At 37.5% G+C, this 23907-nt stretch overlaps 1 protein-coding gene across 1 annotated transcript; it reads right to left on the reverse strand.

Moving 5' to 3' along the window:
• Positions 1-1075: 1075 nt before the first annotated feature.
• On the reverse strand, positions 1076-22867 carry LOC131144426 (uncharacterized). Its single transcript, XM_058093066.1, has 5 exons — positions 22585-22867; positions 22275-22409; positions 22102-22139; positions 21562-21628; positions 1076-1664 (listed from the first exon to the last, which is right to left on the reverse strand). Exons 1-5 carry the CDS (start codon positions 22774-22776, stop codon positions 1254-1256), a joined length of 843 nt encoding a protein of 280 aa, XP_057949049.1. The 5' UTR covers positions 22777-22867; the 3' UTR covers positions 1076-1253.
• Between the last annotated feature and the right edge of the window lie 1040 nt (positions 22868-23907).

Genomic DNA, 23907 nt, shown 5'->3' on the forward strand with positions numbered 1-23907 from the left:
TGGATCGATTTATAATTGTTATGTATTTGATTGATTTGTGTAGTTTGATTACTTGGTAAGAGATTGTTATTCCTATTTGACTTGCACAAATAGGAGTAGAATATTCTTATTAATTTTTGGTATCATCCCGACAATATAGGTTGTGGTATTCTAATTTTAAAGATTTTTAGTCATACATCATTCATCAAATATCATACCTAACCTATCAAGAGTAAATCCCCACCTTTCTTTACTTCAGAATCGGTTTCCCTCATTTACATATAGGAACTATGGAGAGGCAAAGGCAAGGCAAGGGCCAAAAAAATATTTTTCTTTTTCATTTTATTTTTTTTAATTATAAAAAAAATTAAGATAATTTTTTATTTTTATTTGTATGAAATAAATGAACAATAATAAAACGTTTGGCAATAGCTGCTTGGAGAATTTTAAATTGTTTAAATAATTACAAGTATACCACCTTATTTTTAAAATTTATATTGAAAATTTGAAAAAATATTTTTTTTATTATTTGTTTTCAAATTTTAATTCTTACCTTTTTTTAACAAGAACATGGAATTTGAATTTTAAACTTTAATTTGTGTGAATTGTGAATTGAAATTCTTGAAAATCTATACAAATCTAAATTCATGCTTTAAAATCTAGATCTCAATGCTACCTTACATAATTTTTCAAAAAATTAAAAAATAATTTTGTAATTATTTTGAAATCTAAAAACAAAAGGATAAATCATTTTACACATTTAAACAAACTATTTTAGTTTTATTTTTTTAATATGAATTTTGAAAAACTGAAAAAAATATTTTTTAAAAAAATTAAAAATTAAAAATATTTTCACATTTGAAGGGCCAAAGTATTTCTTTTTGCACATTTTCTTTAAGGCTGAAGAAGAAGAAGAAAGCACTAGCTTAAGCTTGGACATTCTGATGCACTAGCTTAAGCTTGAAAAATTAATTTCATTATACAAACTTTTTATCAAAATCTTTTCAAATCATTTGAAATTTATTAAAATCTCAAAATTTTAATAAAATTTATCAAGATTTTAACAATTAAATGAAATTTCCTTAGAACTTCAAACTTAAGATTCAAAACCTGATTTAAAATTTCTCTTAAATCCCTTTTATAGGAAAGGTAAAGATTATTACAAGATAATATAAACATAGCTTTCGATTTTTTGAATTTATGTGAAAAATTAATTTCATTATGCCAAAAATAATAAAAATAAAATATCAAAATTTTAAGAAAAGAGCAGCAAATTACATTATTGCACATACTACCAAGCTAACAAAGAAACCCAACAAAGCACCAGCTACCACTTCAAATTGTGTATGCCCAATTGATTCTTTTAACGAAATACTGGAGCTGCCAGCAGCTTCTTCTAATCCTTCTTCAACATCAGCTGCTATGCTGGAGGGCCGTTGCATGGGAATACTTTCCCTCATGCTTTGGTCTGGTTGAATTAATACAGGAGCCTTTGATGATTTAGGTGCACAACAACTATCTTCATTAGATAACTTGGGACCATGGCTCCCCAAAACAAAGGAAGATCTCTCTTGTTGCGAGTTGATTAAATCATCTGCATCCTTGGATGGTATTGAGTTCACCTGGCTCCTGCAATGCATTTTGTTTAGTAATCTTGCATGATTTCCCACTTCCCTTCTCACACCCTGCAAATGAGGGAAAAAAAAAAACAAACAAACAAACAAACATCAGATATAATAGTTTACACGTTGTCCTACCATAGGAATGCATGCAGAACCACAAAGACTGAAGAACTCTATTCTTGCATTTGGAAGCATGGATTTCGGGGCTTGAATTTGGATATGTGTGGATTTAGACAAAATAGAATATAAAATTGTACTGAATTTCTTTCAAATCCATACAAATCCAAATCCAAGTTATGAAATCCATGTTCCGAAACACTACCTATATTCAAATGCTTGGACAATGACACCCATTAGCGCAGCTAATCCTTGTTTTACATTAGAAAGTTGGGCTGGATAAGTTTTGGCATGCAATATCAAACGACTACCCTTCTGTTGCCCCACAACAATTACTTGCAGCGGCTCATGTTGAGAATGAGAAGATAAATTTTATATATATATATATATTTCTTTTTTATAAATTTCTTGATAAGCCATGCCCTTGAGTCTTTTCTTGTTGCTGGGCCAATATTCTATAACATGAAGGTTGTTGATGATTGTATAATTTGTATTAGTTCGAAAAATGCGCAATTGATAATTGTGCATAAATGATGCTTATATTTCATTTTAAATTAAAATTATCACAATATTTGTCATCTAAATTGAATATATATGTTTTTTATATAAATTAAGAAATGTATCCCTGCTGTGTCATATCCTTATTTTTTTCAAATTGTCACATCGCCGTGTCAATATGTCGCACCCATGTCTCACGTCAATACCGATGCTTCTAAGGGGAACAGGTGGTGGTTGAGGGGACCAATATGGAAGGAGGGCAAGTTGATGAACTCAGAGCTGGTGCTAAGGGAGCTGAGGATAAATGAGATGATGTTTGATTTTAAGGAAGAGGAGAGGGGTGTTGAGGTAGAGGAAAACTAGGAGAGTGTGTAAATGGAGAAGAAATAGGAAGAAAGTAGAGGTGAAGAATTAATAGGGAGGTTGCATAGGAGATGGAAAAAAAGGAGTAATAAATGTGCAGGAGGCTTAGAAGTAGCATGCAAGAAAATGAAGGAGAACCAGATGGCAGAGCAGCAGATGGCACGAGAGCTGTAACTACTAGCTAAGGAGATGCAGAAACCCATGTGTGGCAGTGGGGGCATCTGAACCAGAGTTAGGTGAAAAAGGGAAGAGAATCGTCAAAGTGAATGTGACAAGCAATATAGAGACATCCCTAATCCTTATCTAAGAAGCGGTAACCTGGTGGTATGGAGAATACCAAGGGAAAATTCATTTTTAGTATAGAAAGCAAATTTGGAGTGGCTGAAGAAGCCTTTTATGAGGAGAAGATTAACAAGGCAATGTATCACGGTCCGCCTTTTTCACACAGTTGTGAAGGGCCGTGCGGCGCTAACTAAAGCACTCTTGCTTAACTAGCCAGCCTTTTGTTTACCAACATTCATCCACGGAACACTTTCATTAACATTCAATCAGATAGCAGCGGAAATAATAATCAATTCATGAAAGTCGTGGCAACCAAGCAGTAAATATTGAAGCAAACGTAATTCATTAATAAATCCTCCGTTGACATGTTGTACTTAGCGAGGGAGGCAAGTAGGCTAAGCACGTTGACAATTGCTAGTGAGTTTTACAATGATTGATGAACACTCACCCTCCCCTAAAGAGCTTTCTAGGCCATTCTCACTCTAGCACTAGGAAACATCAAAGTGACCGAGGAGTCATACTGCCTTATTTGGCTTACAATGAAAGAAATACTAGAAAATAACCCTACACTAGTATTTACATGATGGAAACCCATCCCAAACACACGAGATAAGCGGTCATAGGCAAGCATAATGCCCTGAACAAGCTTAGCCCGTGACATTCTCCCCCACTTATGCGGTCGACGTCCTCGTAGACTTTTGGCGGTAGGTACACTTCAAATTTGTCCACGAACAGTTGAATATCTTCCGCAAAAATCCAGCTGATTTCTTTGTCATCAAGGCACTTCCACTTCACTAGGAACTTCTGCCGCTTCTTCCTTGAGGATATGAACTTTCTGCCTGCACGGATCTCTTCAACATCATGTCTGTCAGGTGGTACTGTCTTCAACTCTGCGCTGTTTGACTGACTTCTGCTCAGGTCATTGGTGTTGGCGTTGAATGGCTTGAGGCAATTGACATGAAATTGCGGTTTTCTCTGTTGATCTGCCCACTTCTTCATCTGCTTAGAAGCTTTCTCCAGATAGACTTGGGCAAAGTCTGCATTCTGTCTCCCTCCACTGGTGAAGATGTATGCCTTAGGACTCTTTCGTCTGTACGGCTCGCCCACTGTGTGAGGTAACAGCGGCAGCTGGTCTATAACAAGCTCAAAAGGGCTCTTTTTGGTTGTTGAGCACCTTTGGGCGTTGCCACAGAATGGAGCCACATCAAGTAGTTGCACGCCATTCTTCCGGTTGTCATTGACACAATGGCGCAAGTACTCATCTAGTAGCTCTCTGAATCTCTTCATCGGTTCGTCTGTTTGTCGATGATAACTCGAAGAGATGTCAAGGTGTGACCTGAATATCCTGAAAAACTCTATCAAGAAGTTGTCAGTGAGCATTAAATCTTGGTCACCAATAATAACTTGGGGAAAACCCCAAAGTTTCACAATAGTCACAAGGAACAATTGTGTCGTCCCCTCTGCCGAACAGTACTTTGGTGCGGCCATGAAAGTACCATACTTCTTCCGCTCCCCCTTGTCTTGTTGGCAAATGAGACAAGTTTTGGTATAATCAACCACATCATCCCGCGTGTGCGGCCAATAATACCTTCCCAGTAGTCCTGTCATTGGAGTCATTCTCCGCGAATACCCCTTAACGAACTTCCTGCAGTAACTAGTAAGGCCAAGAAAGGAACGCAACTCCTTCACTGTTGTGGGGATCTTCCGTTCTTGAATCATCCTTACCTTCTCCATACCCCTCCGGATACGACCTTGTTCAACGGCTTGACCAAGGAATTTGTTGCTCCGCCGAGCGAAAGAGAAATTCTCCTTCTTCAAATTCAGACTGTTTCCCTTCAGCCTGTCGAACACCTTCCGTAGATGCTCTTCATGTTTCCTCTGAAACGACACCGATGCTCCCAACGGTGTTTTGGAATGGTGAACACATCCCGCTTCCACTTCATCAAGCTGTTTCCCCAACTCTACTATCTCTCTAGGCGCAATCCAACATGGCCTTTTAGCAGGTGGTTTCACTCCTGATAACAACTTGATCTCTTGCTCCACAGTCCGTCGTGAAGGCAAATTTTGAGGCAGCTTATCCGGCAACACCTCCTTATCCTCATCCAACACCGCTTGGATGGGCGTAGGCTCCAGCTCTTGGCCTACTTCTTTGTCTACCACCACCGTGGCTAGACGTGTCTGCTCACCGTGACCCAATCCTTCATTGAGTTGTATGGCTGAAAGGGACTTCCCTTCGTCTCCTTTCGTTGCAACGACTTGCACCATGCACGAGTGATCTCCCATCAGACACAGGGAACCAGCCGAAGGCATCAGCACTGCCCTCGTCCCCATTAGGAACTCCGTTCCTAGAATGACTGGATAGTCATCCAATGGAACTGCTGTGAAATTCGCATGACCTTCCCACTGTCCAAGCTTTATAGCCACTTGCTTGGCTACTCCCAGAGTAGGCTGGGCTACAGAGTTAACTGCTTTCACGCGTCCTGTATCCTTCTCTAAGGATAAGTTGAGTCTTCCTGCTTCCAACTGCGAAACAAAATTATGAGTAGCCCCCGTATCCACCATAGCGCGAGTACTCTTCCCATTTATCGTCAAGTCCACAAACATTAACCCTTTTGCTCGTGTAACTTTCGGTATTTTGGCCTGCTTTTCCAATGCGTTCACTAACCGCACTGAACCCACCCTCGGGGCTTCATCCTCTTCCCCATCGTCTTCCACTGCCTGTTCTACAATGGAAGCCTGTAAGGCATTAAGTGATGCTTTGTGAGGGCACTCAAAAACTCTATGAGGACCTCGACACAAGAAACACTCAATTTTACTCTTCCCCTTTCCATTGGGTGTGTTGAACCCTCGAGACGACGAAGCTTCCTGTGAGGTTGATGAACTAGGGTCGGCTCCCCCACTCTTGGGTTTGCCATTCTTGAAAGACTTTCCACCGTTTCCCTCTCCGCCAAACCGTTTGGACGAAGTGGTCTCATCACCAGCGTAGTCTGTCAAGCGTTCTGCAGCCGCTTGTGCAGTTGACAAGTCTTGAACCCTTTGTCTATGAAGTTCAGTTCTTGCCCACGGTTTCATCCCCTCTAGAAAATAGAACAACTTGTCCTTCTCCGACATATCCCGAATATCCAACATTAAAGCAGAAAATTGTTTCACATAGTCACTGATTGAACCCGTATGCTTGAGATCTCTCAGTTTTCTCCTTGCATTATACTCAACATTTTCAGGAAAGAATTGGGCCTTGAGCTCTCTCCTCAAGTCTGCCCAACTATCAATCACACAGTTTCCATTTTCAATTTCTCTGTACTTGGTACGCCACCACAGTTTGGCATCACCAACCAAGTACATGGTCGCAATATCCACCTTTGCCTGTTCTGAGGCCATCCTCACAACGCGAAAGTACTGCTCCACATCAAACAAGAAGTTCTCTAACTCCTTGGCATCTCGGGCACCCCCATACGTCCTGGGTTCTGGCACCTTGGTTTTGCTAACTCCCGGAGTGTTGGAGTTCCCCATAGCAAGAACCATCACATTTACCTTTGCATCCAGATCTGCCATCCGGGCTTGCAAAGTTTCCACCGTGTGGCGAAAGTCCTCTGACATGTCGCCAATCAAACCTGCTTGATGTTTTTGTGATCCCCTCACTTCATCAACAAGTTCTCTCATCTGGGCCACCTCCGCGGCCATAGTGTTGGTTGACTCTTCAACCTGTGCTTCCAGCACGCTGATCCTCTCAGCATTGTTTGGTGCCATGGTCACTTACCAAAGCTTTCCAAACCCAACAACGAAGGCAATCGAATTCACGTAGCAACTCAACCTTGGGCTCTCACCAAGTGTCACCGACTTGGGCTCTGATACCAAATATCACGGTCCGCCTTTTTCACACCGTTGTGAAGGGCCGTGCGGCGCTAACTAAAGCACTCTTGCTTAACTAGCCAGCCTTTTGTTTACCAACATTCATCCACGAAACACTTTCATTAACATTCAATCAGATAGCAGCGGAAATAATAATCAATTCATGAAAGTCGTGGCAACCAAGCAGTAAATATTGAAGCAAACGTAATTCATTAATAAATCCTCCGTTGACATGTTGTACTTAGCGAGGGAGGCAAGTAGGCTAAGCACGTTGACAATTGCTAGTGAGTTTTACAATGATTGATGAACACTCACCCTCCCCTAAAGAGCTTTCTAGGCCATTCTCACTCTAGCACTAGGAAACATCAAAGTGACCGAGGAGTCATACTGCCTTATTTGGCTTACAATGAAAGAAATACTAGAAAATAACCCTACACTAGTATTTACATGATGGAAACCCATCCCAAACACACGAGATAAGCGGTCATAGGCAAGCATAATGCCCTGAACAAGCTTAGCCCGTGACACAATGGAATGGACAGAGCATGCATCCATGTGCCCGGATGGGTACTCTTTTTTAGCACTACCAGGATGTGGATAAACTTGATTTGATGAAAATGTTTCAGGAATTTTATGCTAACGGAGTGACTCCCAAGAATATGAATTCTATTTTCTTTGCATTATTTCCTAAGAAATCATGCAACTAGGATTAATGACTTCTGGCCTACTAGTTTGACTGTGGTGTGAAAATGTTACAGCCTTAGAGTGGCAGTGGGGAAGACTAATTCCTAGTCTCAACTCTCAATCTGCTTTTGTTGGAGGTAGAAAAATTTAGGATGTTATCCCTGTGGTCAATGAGGTCATTGAAGATGCTAAGGGGCGTACATAGAAAGCTTTAGCATTTAAATTAGATTTTGAGAAAGCTTATGATAAGGTAAGTTAATCTGCCTAGATCAAGGGATTAGACCAAGTCAGAATAAAAGGGAGAGGATTAATAAGTTAGCACAAAAAACTAAGATAAGATTAGCTTAGGGGGGCACTTACGGGAAAAAGTACGGAAATAGTGGAAATAATATTTAGAAGGAAAATTAACTTAATATGCCTTCAAGAGACAAAATGGGTAGGAGAGAAAGCTAGAGAAATTGAAAAATCAAGATTTAAACTATGGTATACTGGTAAAGAGAAACATAATAACAAGGTGGGTATTATTGTAGACAGAGACCTAAAAGATAATGTAGTAGATGTTAAAAGAATAGGTGATAGGATCATTAAATCCAGGATAGCTTTAGGCTTGGAGATAGTGAATGCCATTAGTGCGTATGCTAACCAAATAGGCTTAGCAGAAAATCTAAAAAGACAATTTCGGGAAGATATGGATAATATTTTACAAGAGATACCAAGGTCTGAGAAAAGACATTCATAGGAGCCTATTTGAATGGTCACATTGGCAAGAATAATATAAGATATGAGAGGATACATGGAGCTCAATGATATGGAGATAAAAATAAGGCCGATGATACAATCTTAGATTTTGCCATGGTTTACGATTTGGTTATATTGAATACCTGCTTTATAAAAAGAGAATAACACTTAATAACCTTCAAGAGTGGGCACAATAAGAGTCAAATAGATTTCTTCTTAACTAAGAATGAGGACCGTCTATCTTGTAAGCATTGTAAAGTTATTACAGGTGACAATTTGGCTACACAACATAGAGCCTTAGTACTAGATATTTCATATTAAAAAATAGAAGAGAATGAGTAGCAAAAATCAATGCAAGAGAACTAAATGATGAAACTTGAAGGGAGATAATATAGTAAAATTCAAAGATAAAAAAAATAAAATAAAAAATAGTGATTGAATAGTAGGGGATAAGGTTGATGCAAATACTGTTTGGAATAAAATGGCAAATTTTATCAAGGATAGCAAAAGAGGTTTTAGGTGAGTCCAAAGGGAGATACTTGAGAAGTAAAAAAAGTTGATGGTGGGGTCAAGAAATCCAAAAAGTCGTTAAGACAAAAAGAATTTGGTATAAAATATGGCAAAACTGTAGAAATATAGAAAACCTTGAAAAATATAAAGAATCGAGAAAAAATGCAAAAAAGGCTATCAACAAAGCTAAACATAGGGCTTATGATACTTTATATACTAAACTAGATATAAAAGAAGGAGAAAAAGATATTCATAGACTTGCTAGAGTTGGAGAAAGAAAATGCAAAGATTTAGGTGATGTAAAATGTATAAAGGATGAGAATGATTATGTTTTATTTGGAGAAGAAGACATAATAGAAAGGGGGCGGGGATACTTTGATAAGTTGTTTAATGAAAACCAAAATGAAAGATTGAACTTGGAAGTAACAAATGAAGAGAAGATTAAAAATAGAAGATTTATTCGCAAAATTAGAATCCTTGAGGCTAATATGGCATTAAAAAAATGAAAAGTGGGAAATCAATAAGACGAAATAAAATATGAATTGAAGTTTGGAAATGCTTAGAAGATAAAGGAATTATTTGTTCAACTAATATAAAAACCAAGAAAATTCCAAAAGAATGAAGGAAAAGTACGTTAGTACCTTTGTATAAAAACAAAGGCGGTATTCAAAACTATAATAACTATCGTGAAATTAAGATTATGAGTCATACGATGAAATTATGGGAAAGGGTTATTGAACATAGAATAAGATTAGAAATGAAGATTTCAAAAAATCAAGTTGGTTTTATGCCTGAGAGGTCACCAATAGAAGCTATTTATCTTTTAAGAAGTTTAATGGAAAAGTTTAGGGAAAAGAAGGACTTGCATATGGTTTTTATTGACCAAAAAGCTTATGATAAAGTTCAGGGAAGTGCTTTGGTGGGGATTAAAAAAGAATGAAGTTTGCAGTAGATATAAAGAGGTCATTAAGGATATGTATGATAGAATAGTCACTAGCGTTAGGACTGTAGGAGGGGATTCTAGAGAGTTTCCAATCACAATAGGTGTACATCAAGGTTCTACTTTGAGTCCTTATCATTTTATTTCAATAATTGATAAAATTATTAGGAATATCCAAAATGAGATCCCTTAGTGTATGTTGTTTGCAGATAATATCGTGTTGATTGATGATAGTACGAGTGGAGTAGAATCTAAGTTAGAACTTTGGAAAGCCACATTGGAATCTAAAAGATATAGGGTAAGTACAAATAAGACAGAATATATGAAATGTACTTTAAGTAATGTAAGGAGTAGCAACAGGGAGAAAAATAAACTAGATAATCAAGAGATTCATAGCACTAATAGATTTAGATATCTTGGATCTATTATGCAAGGTGAAGGGGAGACTGAAGAAGATTTAGCATATAGAATTAAGTTAGGTTGGGTAAAATGAAGGAGTGGGTCAGGTGTGTTGTGTGATCGTAGAATACCCTTAAAATTAAAAGGAAATTTTATAAGACTGCTATAAAACTAGCTATGCTTTATGGTTCAAAATATTGGGCAATTAAGAAACAACATCTACAAAAAATGAAAGTTGTTGAGATGCATATGTTAAGGTGGATAAGTGGTTTAACTTTAAAAGATAAAGTAAGAAATGAACATATACATAATAATTTAAGCATAGCACTAGTTGAAAACAAGATAAGGGAGGGGCGACTTAGATGGTTCATGCATTTGAAACATAGGCCTAGTAAAGCACTAGCAAGGAGGAGTGAATTAGTTATGGTTTTAGGCATGAGACAAGGTAGAAGTAGGCCTAAAATAACTTGGAAGGATGTAGTGAGGAAGGATTTAATAGTCCTTAATCAAATAGAGGAACATGCTTTGGATTTGGTGAATTGGTGAAAAAGGATTCATGTAACCAACCCCACATAGTGGGACGCAAGGCTTCTTATTGTTATTGTTGCTATTGTTATGATAAGGTAAGTTGGAATCTTTTTTATAGATTTTTGGTTAGGAAGGACTATGGTGCGACATGGAGAGGTTGAATTAGTGGTTGTCTTTCTAACAAGGTTTTGAAAACCGGACCGGACCGTCCAGCACAACCAACTCGATCGAGAACCAGATGCCTTTCCAATCTAGGTTGAGACTTGAATTTAATGTGCTTTTGACTCGGTGAGAATTGGCCAAAACCAGCTACCGGCAGACCTGCCAACCCTGCCTGAAATGGGGTCAATCTCCATTGCCCAATTTTTGGATTTGTGTACTATTCTGTTTGGCTATTTATGACCTTTAGGTCCTTCACCTTTATTTCCTCAGGCTTCAAGTGAAACTTGAGAGGAGAGGAGATCCATTTTTCTTATGGTTGTGAGCATAAATAGCATTGTCTTTGGCAAATCAAAGGACCACCACTCAGTCAATGCGACACCATCATTGACAGTGAGTGAAAAATGGATAGGGCATGCATTTCTCCTCCTCCATGAGCATCACCAGGAGCCCAATCAGTTTCACTTCGTGATCTTTAATTTCTTGCATGGGGCTGCAAGTTCTATTGGGTATTAATATTCCTGCAAAAGAAGATGAACCCCTACAAGTTGCTGGGGACTACCAGATTTGGGAGTTGAGGATGAGTTGGACGACTAAATGTGGAGGATGAGGATCTTTTAAGTATAAACTATAACCCTACAAAATATCTATAACTGTAATTTACCAAAATGCCCCATTATGGAAAGGCCCAAAAAAGGGGAAGATATTTGTTGCTCCAAAGAGCAGCAAGACTTGAACCGTGTGCGTGGCAAATAGAAAATAAAAAGATAAAGCACTCAGCCAACCAATTCATTTGTACAAGAAATGATTCAAACTTGATAAATACAAAACATTATTTTTTATTTAAAAACAAAATAAAAACAAAAAACAAAAAACAAAAAACAAAACAAAACAAAACCAAACCGGTTTGACCAGTAGTCCAACCGGTCCGTCGGGAGAAACTAGGCAGCCTTTTGGCTCATTCTTCAGTCCGGTTTTAAAAACATTGCTTTGTAGCACTTCCTTTTCTATAAATGTAAGACTTGGTCTTCAGTGTCTAGGGATGATTGGTGAGACAAGGGGAACCCCGTTATCTCTACTCTTTTTTATTTTGGTTGTGGATGTTTAGAGTAGGATGACTGAGAAGGTTGTTGATAGGAGTCATGTTCAAGGCATTGCAGTAAAAAGGGATGTTGAGGTCATTTCCCACTTGCAATTCACTAATGCTACTATTTTTTTCCCTAATGATGGGACCTCCTTTTGTAATTTATTATTATTTTGTAAGTTTTTTATCTAGTTTCAAGGCTTAAGGTTAATTTGTGTAAGTGTGGTTTAGGTGTTTTTTATTTGAGTTGGAAGTGACCTCTACCTAATAAGTTGTTGGTTGTTCGAGTGGCTACCTAGGAGCTCCTCTAGGTGATCATCCTTGCTGCATGAGAATTTAGGATCCTATGGCTGCTAAGGTTTCCAGATGTCTTAATAGGAGGAAGGGTGATCTATTTCCTTTGGGGGTTGTATTACTTTAATCATTGGTTGTATTTCATCAATTCCCCCCTTAATTTCTATATTTTCTTAAGATTTCAATTCGAGTAGCAAGTATTTTGGAGAGGATTATAAGGGATTTTCTTTGGTCAAGAGTGGGTGAGAGGATGAATCATCTTGTGAGTTGGGAGGTTATAGGGAGGTCTAAGTGAGAGGATTAATCAACTTGTGAGTTGGGAGGTTATAGGGAGGTCTAAGTGAGGATGAATCAACTTGTAAGTTGGGAGGTTATAGGGAGGTCTCGGAGTGAGGGGGGGCTGGTATTTGGGCAATTTGGGGTCTACAAACATTTGCTCTATAGCAAGTCAAGGGTTATGGCAATTTCTTTCAGAAATTAATTGACTTGGCATAAAGTAATGGAGAGTTAGTTTTTCTTGCAAGATCAAGGGTAGAGTGCTAAAATATTGGAGATTGAGCTACACATGAAAGCCTGCGGAAATTCATTCTGCAAATATTTCCCTCATTTCCTCTACTAAATATAAAGCAAGGGATGGTTGTCAAGTTTGTTTTTGGGGAGGATCTTTGGCTTGTGGAGTACCATTCTTTTGTTGCTTTTACTTCTCTATTTTATCTTTCTTTGTGTCATGATTCACCTCTATCTTCTCTTAAGATTCTTAATAGTGATCTTGTTCCTCATGACTGCATTTCTATGGAAATCTTAATGATAAGGAAGAGGTTGAGCCTCTTTACTTCTCACCTTGTTGGATTCCTTCTTTATTGCCGTTGTGGTGATGTCAAGGTTTTGAATTTGGATGTTTCCAGTGTTTTCTCATAGTTCTTTTATTCTTATCCTTGCATTTAACCCCCCTTCACCCCCCCCCCCCTCTTTTCTCTCCTGCTAATTGTTCGTAAAAAGCTGAGATTCTTAAGGCATTTGAGTGGGTGGTCATTCCTAATAGAGTCAACACCAACAATCTGTAACAAATAGAAGGCCTTACAAGTCTCTATCTCCTAAAGTGTGTATGATGTGTTATGCAAGTGAAGAGACATATGCTCATGTATTTCGTCATTGTTCTAATGCTTGGAGCTTATAGAACAATTTTTGGTCTATATAGAGAGTGCTGGGTCTGCCCTAGTTCTTAGGAGGATTATTCTGTCGGCTGCTTTTAGAGGGTTTGGGCAATATAAGGATGCAAGGACATTACGGTGGAATGCAGTTTTGCAGTCTTGTGGGTGCTTTGGCTGGATAGTATTTTGAAAGATCAGGTTTCGTCTATTGACTTGATATGGGAGGGAATTGTCTTTTTTGCCTTGCCATGAATTTTCAACAATTTTTTACGGAAATGTGGCTTTCTTCTATTTGTTAATGGTTATTAAGTTACTAATTATCATATGTTAGTGAGGGTTGAATTGTCATTTGATGATATGAGACGTATTATAAAATAGAGTGAGAGACAAGTTTTGATTAGGTTTTCATGTCCCCACATGGTATCAAAGCACCAACTCTAAAACCCAAAGGTTGTCATTATCATGAACAGAATTTCTCATTCCCAAACACTAAACAACATCGTGACCTATCAGGTTAATACAGCTGTCATCAGAATCATCACGGGAAACACAACTCTGCTCTGCCTTCCTGATTGGTAATAGTTTCAGGCCTCCTCACAACAAACCAACACCATAGAAGTACTCAGGGGGTGCCAATTAGGCAACCATGAAAATTTTAACACTGCTAGCCTGCCGCATACACCCTCATGCGCCAGTTTCCATCCAGTAGCTCAACTCCACATGCTAGTGCATGAGGCCTTTTCCAGCCATTATTTTTACTCCAGCATGATTCGTCATCTAAACCTGTTGAGCATGTTTATAAAGTCAGGTAGCTCATGGTACCCCTGTTTCTGTCCAGAGTTCATATCTTAAATGTTTATGTGTTCATAACAACATCCAGTAAACATATGAGCTATTTGTCCAGCCAGCATGGTATTTGTTGATGTGTGATTGTTAGTAGTATAAAGCAAGCATGTTGCTGTCCACTATGCTTCGGTGATGGAATCAATGAACCCAAAGAGTCTTGTGAACAGTAACAAATATTTGCAGTGGTCTAAGGTAGTAAAGTTATGTTTGATTGGGCTATTTAAGTTTGAACACCTTCAATCAACTCCACATGATGCTAGAAAGAAGATGAAAGGGTCAAGGAAGATGTGTTGACTGTTCCTTGTAGGTGGAACTTCATTGAATTTCAAATTGCTAGAATGTGTATGGAACTTGATACTGCTAAGTATATGCGGGATAATGTTAAACTACTATATTCTAGTAACTGACCCGCATGTACAACATGTCATTGGAGTATTTTCAGTTACAACAAGGAGAAAAAAACATCATCAAATGCTTTTATGTAAATTCATGAAGAGTTGAATATTGTGCAACCTATAGCTGCACACATTTGAAAACTGCGGACCGAGGGAATAGATGACAAGTTATTCAAGCCCTGGAAAGTTGGACACTGGAGATTGAATCAATCCAATCACAGATTTGGGGAAGTGCAGAATTATAGTTTACACACGTGTTGCATGCCGCCTCGAGCACCCAAATTGTCAGCACTCCTTGTTCTATATTCCCACAGCTGGTACAAAGATATCTGCTTTTATCATCAGGGAGTTCAGGTACACAATCTAGTAATAGTAGGGGTTCTCGAAGTGGTCCGAGCAATCATGGTGGTAAATGGACTTAGTAGAGGTGCACCATGGAAGTGTAGCCAATGTGGACATGGAGGATGCACAGTCGACCAATGCTGGGGTGGCAGTCCCCCTAGGGTTGCTAATGCTGCCACCACTGATTCAATTGCTCTTCCTTCAACAGTTGGAGAACTTTGCACTGTATGGTACCAGAGAAAGAATATTAGTTTGTGCAGTGTCAGGTATCTCAGCAAGCATCTCTTCCTGTTGCATCCTTGCTCAGATAAGTAAGCCTACACAACTTGTTTGGCATCTAATGCCTTTTCTTCTAGACCTTGAGTCATAAATCTGCCGCCACAGACCTTGGGAGATTGTGTCACTTTTATATTAATAAGTTTTACATTGCACGTCAATAGGCGTATACATTAAAAGTCAATCTTGATGATCCTGTTACCCTCTTAAAGGCAAGACTCATAGCTAAAGAATATACAGCTTGGATAATCCAAACACATTCTCTCCTGCAGCCAAGCTTATGTCAATGCATCTTTTTATCTCTTTTGCTACCATATGTCATTGGCCAAAACACCAATTGAATGTGAAAATGTCTTTCATACATTGTGATCTTCACGAAGAAGTCTATGCAGAGCAACTTCCCGGCTTGTTGCTAGGGGGAGTCAGGGTTGGTGTATCATCTTAAAAAATATATGTACAAATTGACAGTCTCCCAAAGAATGATTCAATAGATTCAGTGCAGTGGTGATGTAAGTCTGGTCTTTAGCGATGTGCAATAGATCACTATAATCTATTTTCTATTTTCTATTTTCTATTTTCTATTTTCTAATATCATAAAACTGAGATGTGTGTGTGGATGATATTGCAATGAGAAACGAGGTAGTCAAGGTATACAGTATCTAATGCAGTTTTTTGCAGACAAAGTTCCTTACTTAGGAATTAAGGTCCATAGAGTCACAAGCTGAGTTTGTTCAGGGCATTATGCTTGCCTGTGACTGCTTGTCTCGTGCGTTGGGGATGGGTTTCCATCATGTAAATACTAGTGTAGGTTTATTTTCTACTAGTAGTTTCTTTGTATGCCAAATAAGGCAATATGACTCCTCAATCACTTTGATGTTTCCTAGTGTTAAGATGAGAATTGCATGTAAAGCTCTTTAGGGGGAGGGTGAGTGTTCATCAATCTTGTAAAACTCACTAGCTATTGTCAACGTGTTTAGCCCACTTGCCTCCCTCGCTAAGCACACAACGTCAACGGAGGTGTTGTCAAGAATTGCGTTACTTCAATGTTTACTGCTTGCTTTCCACTGCATTCATAATTGCTTACTGCTTCCACTGATATCTGATTGAATGTTAATTAAAGTGTTTCGTAGATGAATTGTGGTAAACGATAGGCTGGCTAGTTAAGCAAGAGTGCTTTACCTAGCACCGCACGGTCCTTTCACAAAGGTGTGAAAATAGTCGAACCGTGACAACCTCATATGAGGACTGCCTTTTTATAAAGAAAATACATCCTAGACCTGTCGGATGACACGACGCTATTGGGATCCAAGCCTATTGATACACCCATGCATCCTAACAATAAATTATTGCTAGATATAGGGGATGATTGATCATGCATTATACTGAAGACTTGCTGGGAAGTAAAACTATCTCATGTTTGCTCAGCCAAACATGTCAAGGGTTCATGGGTTTTTTTTTTCAGTACGCCATGCAGAATGTAGTGTGGGTTAAGCAAGGGTGGGTTTCACAAATCAATATGGACCTAGAGGAATAATTATACGAATATGTTAACTTGGAACGCCAATGCCACAAATGTCTCTTCAACATAGCAGGGATCATAAACCAATTGATGAAATAAAGACAACTAAATTTTGGATCCACGGTAGATGAAAACATTTACTATTTTACCCTTTTATCTATTATTAATATCGATCTATAAGCTAACAAAGATTGCCCTCTTATAAACAAAAAATGAAAATAACACAGCGCATCTTACCCCCTTTGTGAAGTAAAATGATGTCATTGAAGATGAAAATCAATGACACCATTTGTCGCTTCCTATGCACTCTAGCCTCTTTCATGCTATCACCACACTCCAAGGTATGACCAGCCTTGGGTCCCCATACGAGCTTAGCTCAATGGAAATCAAGAATGCCAAGTTGGGTAAGAAAAACTCATTTTATCTTTTTCTTTTCTTTTCATTTTTCACTATTCAAAACTTGAACAAGAACAAGTGGGGAAAGGTCCATTTGAATTTGTGCTTAAACATGGGAAAGTGGGGAAACATTAACTGAGAGAGAGAGAGAGAGAGAGAGAGAGACAGAGTAGGTACAATTATACGAATATGTTAACTAGGAACACCAATGCCACAAATGTCTCTTCAACACAGCAGGGAACATAAACCAATTGATGAAATAAAGACAACTAAATTTTGGATCCGCTGTAAATGAAAACATATACTATTTTACCCTTCTGTCTATTATTTATATCGACCTATAAGCTAACAAGGACTGCCCTCTTATAAACAAAAAATGGAAATAACACAGCGCACCTTACACCCTATGTGAAGTAAAATGATGTCATTGAAGATGAAAATCAATCACACGATTTGTCGCTCCCTATGCACTCTAGCCTCTTTCATGCTATCACCACACTCCCAAGGTATAACCAGCCTTGGGTCCTCATACGAGCTTAGCTCAGTGGAAATCAAGAATGCCAAGTTGGGTAAGCAAAACTCTTTTTATCTGTTTTCTTTTCTTTTCATTTTTCACTATTCAAAACTTGAACTAGAACAAGTGGGGAAAGGTCCATTTGAATTTGTGCTTAAACATGGGAAAGTGGAGGAAACTTTAACTGGAAGAGAGAGAGAGAGAGAGAGAGAGAGAGAGAGAGAGAGGGAGGGAGTAGGTTCAAACATAAAACAAGATACCATACACAGTCCAAAGTTACCTCCAAACATACGCATTAAGGGGGAATTTGGTAATAAAAATAAAACTAATTATCATATTTGAGAGGGAGAACAAAACTATTTGAAAGTAGATCTTTTCAAGCTTTTTGGTAGAGCCAAAAATTATTGAATTGTAATAAGAAACGAAAAAGCTTATTAAGACCAGTTATGACTAGACCAAGAAAGGTGTTAAGCAGGGGCTGCTCATCCACCTAGAGGATCCTTTATGCATAGAAGACAAATAGCATCACCCAGTTCAGTCTTCACCATCAATCATTGGCAATCAGCAGCTACCATTTCAAAGTTTCAAAAATATCTACATGAACCCAACGCCTCTGCATCACCACCAAATCATCAATTGCTACAACATAATCTTCCCTTAACACACTCTAAAAGCTAATTTCTTCTATTCATTTATTTATTTATAACTGTAGCACTAAGGTTAATAGGAAAGAAAAAATGCAAATAACTCAAAAAGTGAGTATGTGCGTGTGTGCATGAGTGCATTGTGTGTGTGCGTGTGTGTGTGTGAGAGAGAGAGAGAGAGGGCGCGAGGAAGACACATTTGGACTTTAGGAGTAGTATAATTGTTATTGGAGGACAGCATGGTTGGACTCCAGGTCTAAGTTTTACTACAGGAATGGACTATGAGTGGATGGGAATCACCAAATCATTAGATTGCTGGTTTGATACGAAAGAAATACTCATTTACTTAACAATCACATGCACAAATAAATAAATGCACACACATGCATGCATACAAATATATGTATGCGAATATGTGCAGAATGCCACTTTGGAATTTAGCCAAGGATTCGTAGAATGCAAAATCTGTTGCGGTATGATATCATATGCAACATATTGCTGCCTCAAAGTCAAGCTGCAATACATGTAGCTTTGACTGGATAATGTACATCCATTAAACAAGTGCATATGATATTTGACAACATCCTATGATTTATATTTTTTTTTCATAAGGAATGCATCCTTTTCCATTTTTTATTTGTTCAACAATCATATACATCCATCAGAACCATTTGCATGCTTGTAGGATCCATAATTCACAGGTGGGTCACACATGTGAATGGTTTGGATAAGTGCATTGAGAACAATTGACAGAAAAAGATAATACAGGGCTAATAAATCCAACTTTACATATGCTTATTGTATCAAGATAAAAGAATAGTTTTTGCCATGTGATTCTTCATTAATAAGAACTTACATATAACAGCCAAAAACACACAACAACAACAAGCCTTAAGTCCCACTAGGTGGGGTCGGTCACATGAATATTTCTCTGCAAATTCACCCGATCCAAATCATTTTCCTCTATTAGATTAAGGGCTATTAAATCCTTCCTTACTACTTCATTCCAAGTCATTTTAGGCCTACCCCTACCCCTTTTCATGCCAGAAACCATAACAAACTCACTCTTCCTCACAGGTGCTCTACTAGGTCTGTGTTTCTAATGTCCAAACCATTTAAGTCGTCCTTCCCTTATCTTGTTTTCAACCAGTGCTATGCCTAAATTATTACATATATTTTCATTTCTTACTTTATCTTTTAATGTTAAACCACTTATCCACCTTAACATACGCAATTCAGCAACTTCATTTTTTGTTCATGTTGTTTCTTAGTTGTCCAGCATTTTAAACCATAGAGCATAGCTGGCCTTATAGCTGCCTTATAAAACTTTCTTTTTAATTTTAAGGGTATTCTACGATCACACAACACACCTAACACACTCCTTCATTTTACCCAACCAGTCTTAATTCAATGTACTACATCTTCTTCAATTTTCCTTTCACCTTGCATAATAATAACAACAACAACAATAACAACAAAACCAAGCCTTAGTCCCACTAAGTGGGGTCGGCTATATGAATCTTTTTTCCGCCAATTTATGCAATCATGGACCATTTCTTTTAATAGATTCAAGGATATTAAATCCTCACTCACCATCTCCTCCCAAGTTATTTTAGGTCTACCCCTACCCCTTCTACTGCCCCCCCCCAACAGTAACTAAATCACTCTTCCTCACAGGTGCACTATAAGACCTACGTTGCAAGTATCCATACCATCTAAGTCGTCTCTCCCTTATCTTATCTTCTATAGGGGTTACACCTAACTTACCACGAATATGTTCATTCCTTAATTTATCTTTCAATGTTATACCACTCATCCATCTAAGCATTCTCATCTCGGCAACTTTTACTTTTTGGATATTATGTTTCTTCGTCACCCAACATTCCAATCCATATAGCATAGCTAGTCTTATAGCTGTCCTATAAAACTTCCCTTTCAATTTTAAGGGTATTCTACGATCACATAGCACACTTGAAGCACTTCTCCATTTTAACCAACCTGTTTCTATCAGTGTTATTAATTTCTTGATTAACCAGTTTAATCTTCTCTCTGTTGCTATTCCTTAGCTTACTGAAATTACATTCCAAATATTTCAGTCTTATTCCTACTTATCTTAAACCCTTTAGACTCTAATGTGGCTCTCCAAAGTTCTAGTTTAGACTCCACTCCGATCCTACTATCACCAATTAACACGATATCATCTGCAAACAACATACACTAAGGGATCTAATTTTGGATATTCCTAATAATTTCATCAATTACTAAAGTAAAAAGATAAGAACTCAAAGTAGAACCTTGATCTATACCTATTGTGATTGGAAACTCTCTAGAATCTCCTCCTACAATCCTAACGCTAGTCACTACTCTATCATACATATCCTTAATGACCTCTGTATATCCACAACAAACTCCCTTCTTTTCTCATATCCACCAAAGCACTTCCTCGGGTACTCTATCAAAAGCTTTCTCTAAATCAATAAAAATCATATGCAAGTCCTTTTCCCTAAACTTTTCCATTAAACTCCTTAAAAGATAAATGGCTTATATTGTTGATCTCCCAAGCATAAAACCAAATTTATTTTCTGAAATTTTCGTTTCTAATCTTATTTTATATTTAATAACCCTTTCCCATAATTTGATCATGACTCATAATCTTAATTCCACAATAGTTATTATAGTTTTGAACATCGCCTTTGTTTTTATACAAAGGTACTAACGTACTTTTCCTCCATTCTTCTGACATTTTCTTGGTTTTTATAATATTATTGAATAGATTAGTTAACCAAATAATTCCTCTATCCCCTAAACATTTCCAAACTTCAATTGGTATTTTATCTAGTCGTATAGATTTCCCCATTTTTCATATTTTTAATGTCACCTTAACAGCCAAAAACATAAGAGCCATAAAAAATAGAAAATGAATACAAGCGACCAAATTTTTGTAAGCCAAAAAACCACACAATAAGAGAACTATTAATTTTTCTTAAATAAAAATTGTTTTGAAACATCAATGTGTTCAAGAAAACAATACTCAATGCAAGAAAATATGAGAAAATAATAAACTTCAAAAGTTTTGAAACATCAATATATTTGAGAAAACAATATTTGATGCAAGAAGATATGTGAAAAGTCTTATACATAAAGCATCATATGGGCTTGTTTAGTTGTGCGAAAATAGTTTCCTTTTCATTTCCAAATTTCCAAAGAAGCACAAATTTGCTATCTTATTTTCTAGTTTTCCAACATTGACATAGAAAAACTTGGAAAACAAGAAAAAGCTGTTCTCCAACTTTCTGTACCGAATGTTGGAAAACTAGAAAACCAGGTGCTATTTTCATAATTATTTGGAAAACGGAACATGGAAAATAAAAACAATTTTTTTCACAGCTAAACAGGCCCAGTGAGAATCTGAAACAAAAACAGCATTTATACCTGAGCATCATACATGACAAGGCCAGCATAAACAATTGTTAATCCAACTATTGAATCTGAGAAACCCCTGCATTTAAACAACAAAATTATGAGTCTTATCATACACCCATGAACCTATATTCAATTTCTAAATTCACGAAGTAAACAACCAGAGAATACATATTCCATAACAAGAGAAGTTGGTACTGTTCCCACAGGCCTCGAAGGCGAAATTTTTTTGGCAACAAAAGCACAAAAGGGAAGAATGAGAGAGATTATAGACTTGCAACCAATAATTTACATTTTTGAAAAAAGAAAAAGGTTAAAAAAATCTATTACCAAAGTAAACCAAAATCTACTTGGTGATGGTTGAGCGAATTATTGCAAAAACACAATAGCAAAACAGTTTAGCAAGAAAAATAATGACCATTTAAATTTTCTGACATCAGGTGTTTATACATTATGCAGTTAGAAATTTCTAATCCAGTAGGGTATGTTCAAATCTTCATTAGCACTTTTAAGGTATCCCCATTAATGCAGTTAGAGGAACATAGGGCATACCTTTCAAGGGCAAGGGTTGTTGCAGCAGCCACCACCGTCTATCCTTCAATAGCAGTAAAAAGTTCTCATTAGAGAATTGAATCATGTATACTGACACCAACTTACCATAAAACAAAGAGAACACAAAGTGAAATCTTGTTGTTTATATGCATCTCTACGAGAATGAAGCTTACAGAGGAATGGGAGGAAGGAAAGCCTCCTGCCTGGACAGCAGCCTTGAAATCGATGTTGTTTCCGTACAGAAAGGCGGAACTGAAAGGCTTAGAGAACTGCGCGACTGCCGCAGACACCGCCGCTGCTATCAGAACCTAAAGGAAGTCAAGAAAAAGAAAAAGAGGAGTGAACAGCATGTAGAGCTAAATTTCATTGTTTATCGTCTGGAATTCTGAGAAATTGTGAGAAAAGAGAAGAAAACTCTGGGGAATCCCATTGGTTACTCTGAGTAGAAATGAGGGTTAGGTAGGAAGGAAGGAAATGGCGGACCTTGTTATGAGCGATTTGAGCGATGTCCACAGTACCTACTCTGAGACAAACGAATGGGGAAGAAGCCTTGGCCTTCTGGAGAGGAGGAAGGATGGGGCTGCTAGAGATAAGAATTTTTTGGCTGGTCCGGTAGTATGAAGAAGCCAGGGTGTGATACCCGCCGCCGGGGAGAGTTGCAGACTGTAATAACATGGTGTGTGTGTGTGTGTGCTCGCCGCCTCGATCTCCCCTTAACCCACCTTATCCACATGCTAACCACGTGGGAAGAGGTTGCCACACTCTCACCTCGTATGCAAGCTAGGCATTTAAAATAGATGCCTCAACCTTATTTCTCCTATGAGTTTATTAAATATATTTATTATTGATTTAAGTGTAATTCCAAGAGTAAAGTGAATTTTGTATTTTAAATTTTTTGAAACTTATTTACCACTTAATCCGTATTTGTATATTTAACAAATCAATTTCACGGAATTAAGACCGAATTAAATTTATCTTATCAATGAGTTCTTTTTACCCAATTAAGTGCGTGTAAAGTTATTCAACATACGCATGCAATACGAGTAATGAAATGTAGTGCTGAAAGTAAAGAAATAAGGGAAGAGAGAACGCAAACGCGATTTTACAAGATTTAGCCAACCCGACCTACGTCCTCGCCTTGAGCAACTCATTCAAGGATTCCACTATAATCTCTACTCCTTAAATTGGGACGGAATTTCCCTTACATCCGCTGCTTACAAGAGGTACAACTTCCTTCTACTCCGCTGCTTACAAGAGATACAACTCTCTCCTCAAACCCGGTTCACAACCCGAACCGTGATTACAATGAAATCTGTAAAATACTCAAAGTTGCTTCTAACAAAGTTAGTGAGTACAACTTAAATTCCTAATACATAATCATATGATGAAATTTGAAGCTCAAAATGAATGTAACGATATAATCGTTATATGCAAGAATATGATTCACTAACTTCCCCTTTTATCAAATCTCTCAAAAATATTTATATAAATCAGTGCTTTGGAGAACTTAAGCTAAATCTTTGAATACAAAAAAAAAAAAAACTTTGAAGATTGCAAAGATTTGAAACACACTTTGTCACAACAATATTTATCTCAAGTGTATATAGATAACCTTTAGACTTTTCAATCAAGTAGATTTTGCAATATTAAAAATATCAAGTCTTTGAATGAAAACTCACTTGAATCAAAAATATCTAATCAATAACAAAAGTTCTTCTCAAGTGATAGTCTTATCAAAATGATTTATTATATGCACACTCAAGATCAACCTCTTAACAAATATTCAAAAGTAGATTTTGCAATGAC

This window comes from Malania oleifera, chromosome 12, assembly GCF_029873635.1.
Source record: "Malania oleifera isolate guangnan ecotype guangnan chromosome 12, ASM2987363v1, whole genome shotgun sequence".
NCBI classification, from domain to species: Eukaryota; Viridiplantae; Streptophyta; class Magnoliopsida; order Santalales; family Ximeniaceae; genus Malania; species Malania oleifera.

Coding starts and splice junctions, on each gene's coding strand:
- LOC131144426 (XM_058093066.1), bottom strand. CDS start 22,776: ATGTTATTACAGTCTGCAACTCTCCCCGGCGGCGGGTATCACACCCTG. Junction 22,410..22,584: donor CTCAAATCGCTCATAACAAG/GTCCGCCATTTC, acceptor GACTTCCTTTAG/GTTCTGATAGCAGCGGCGGT. Junction 22,140..22,274: donor TTCCTTCCTCCCATTCCTCT/GTAAGCTTCATT, acceptor ATTGAAGGATAG/ACGGTGGTGGCTGCTGCAAC.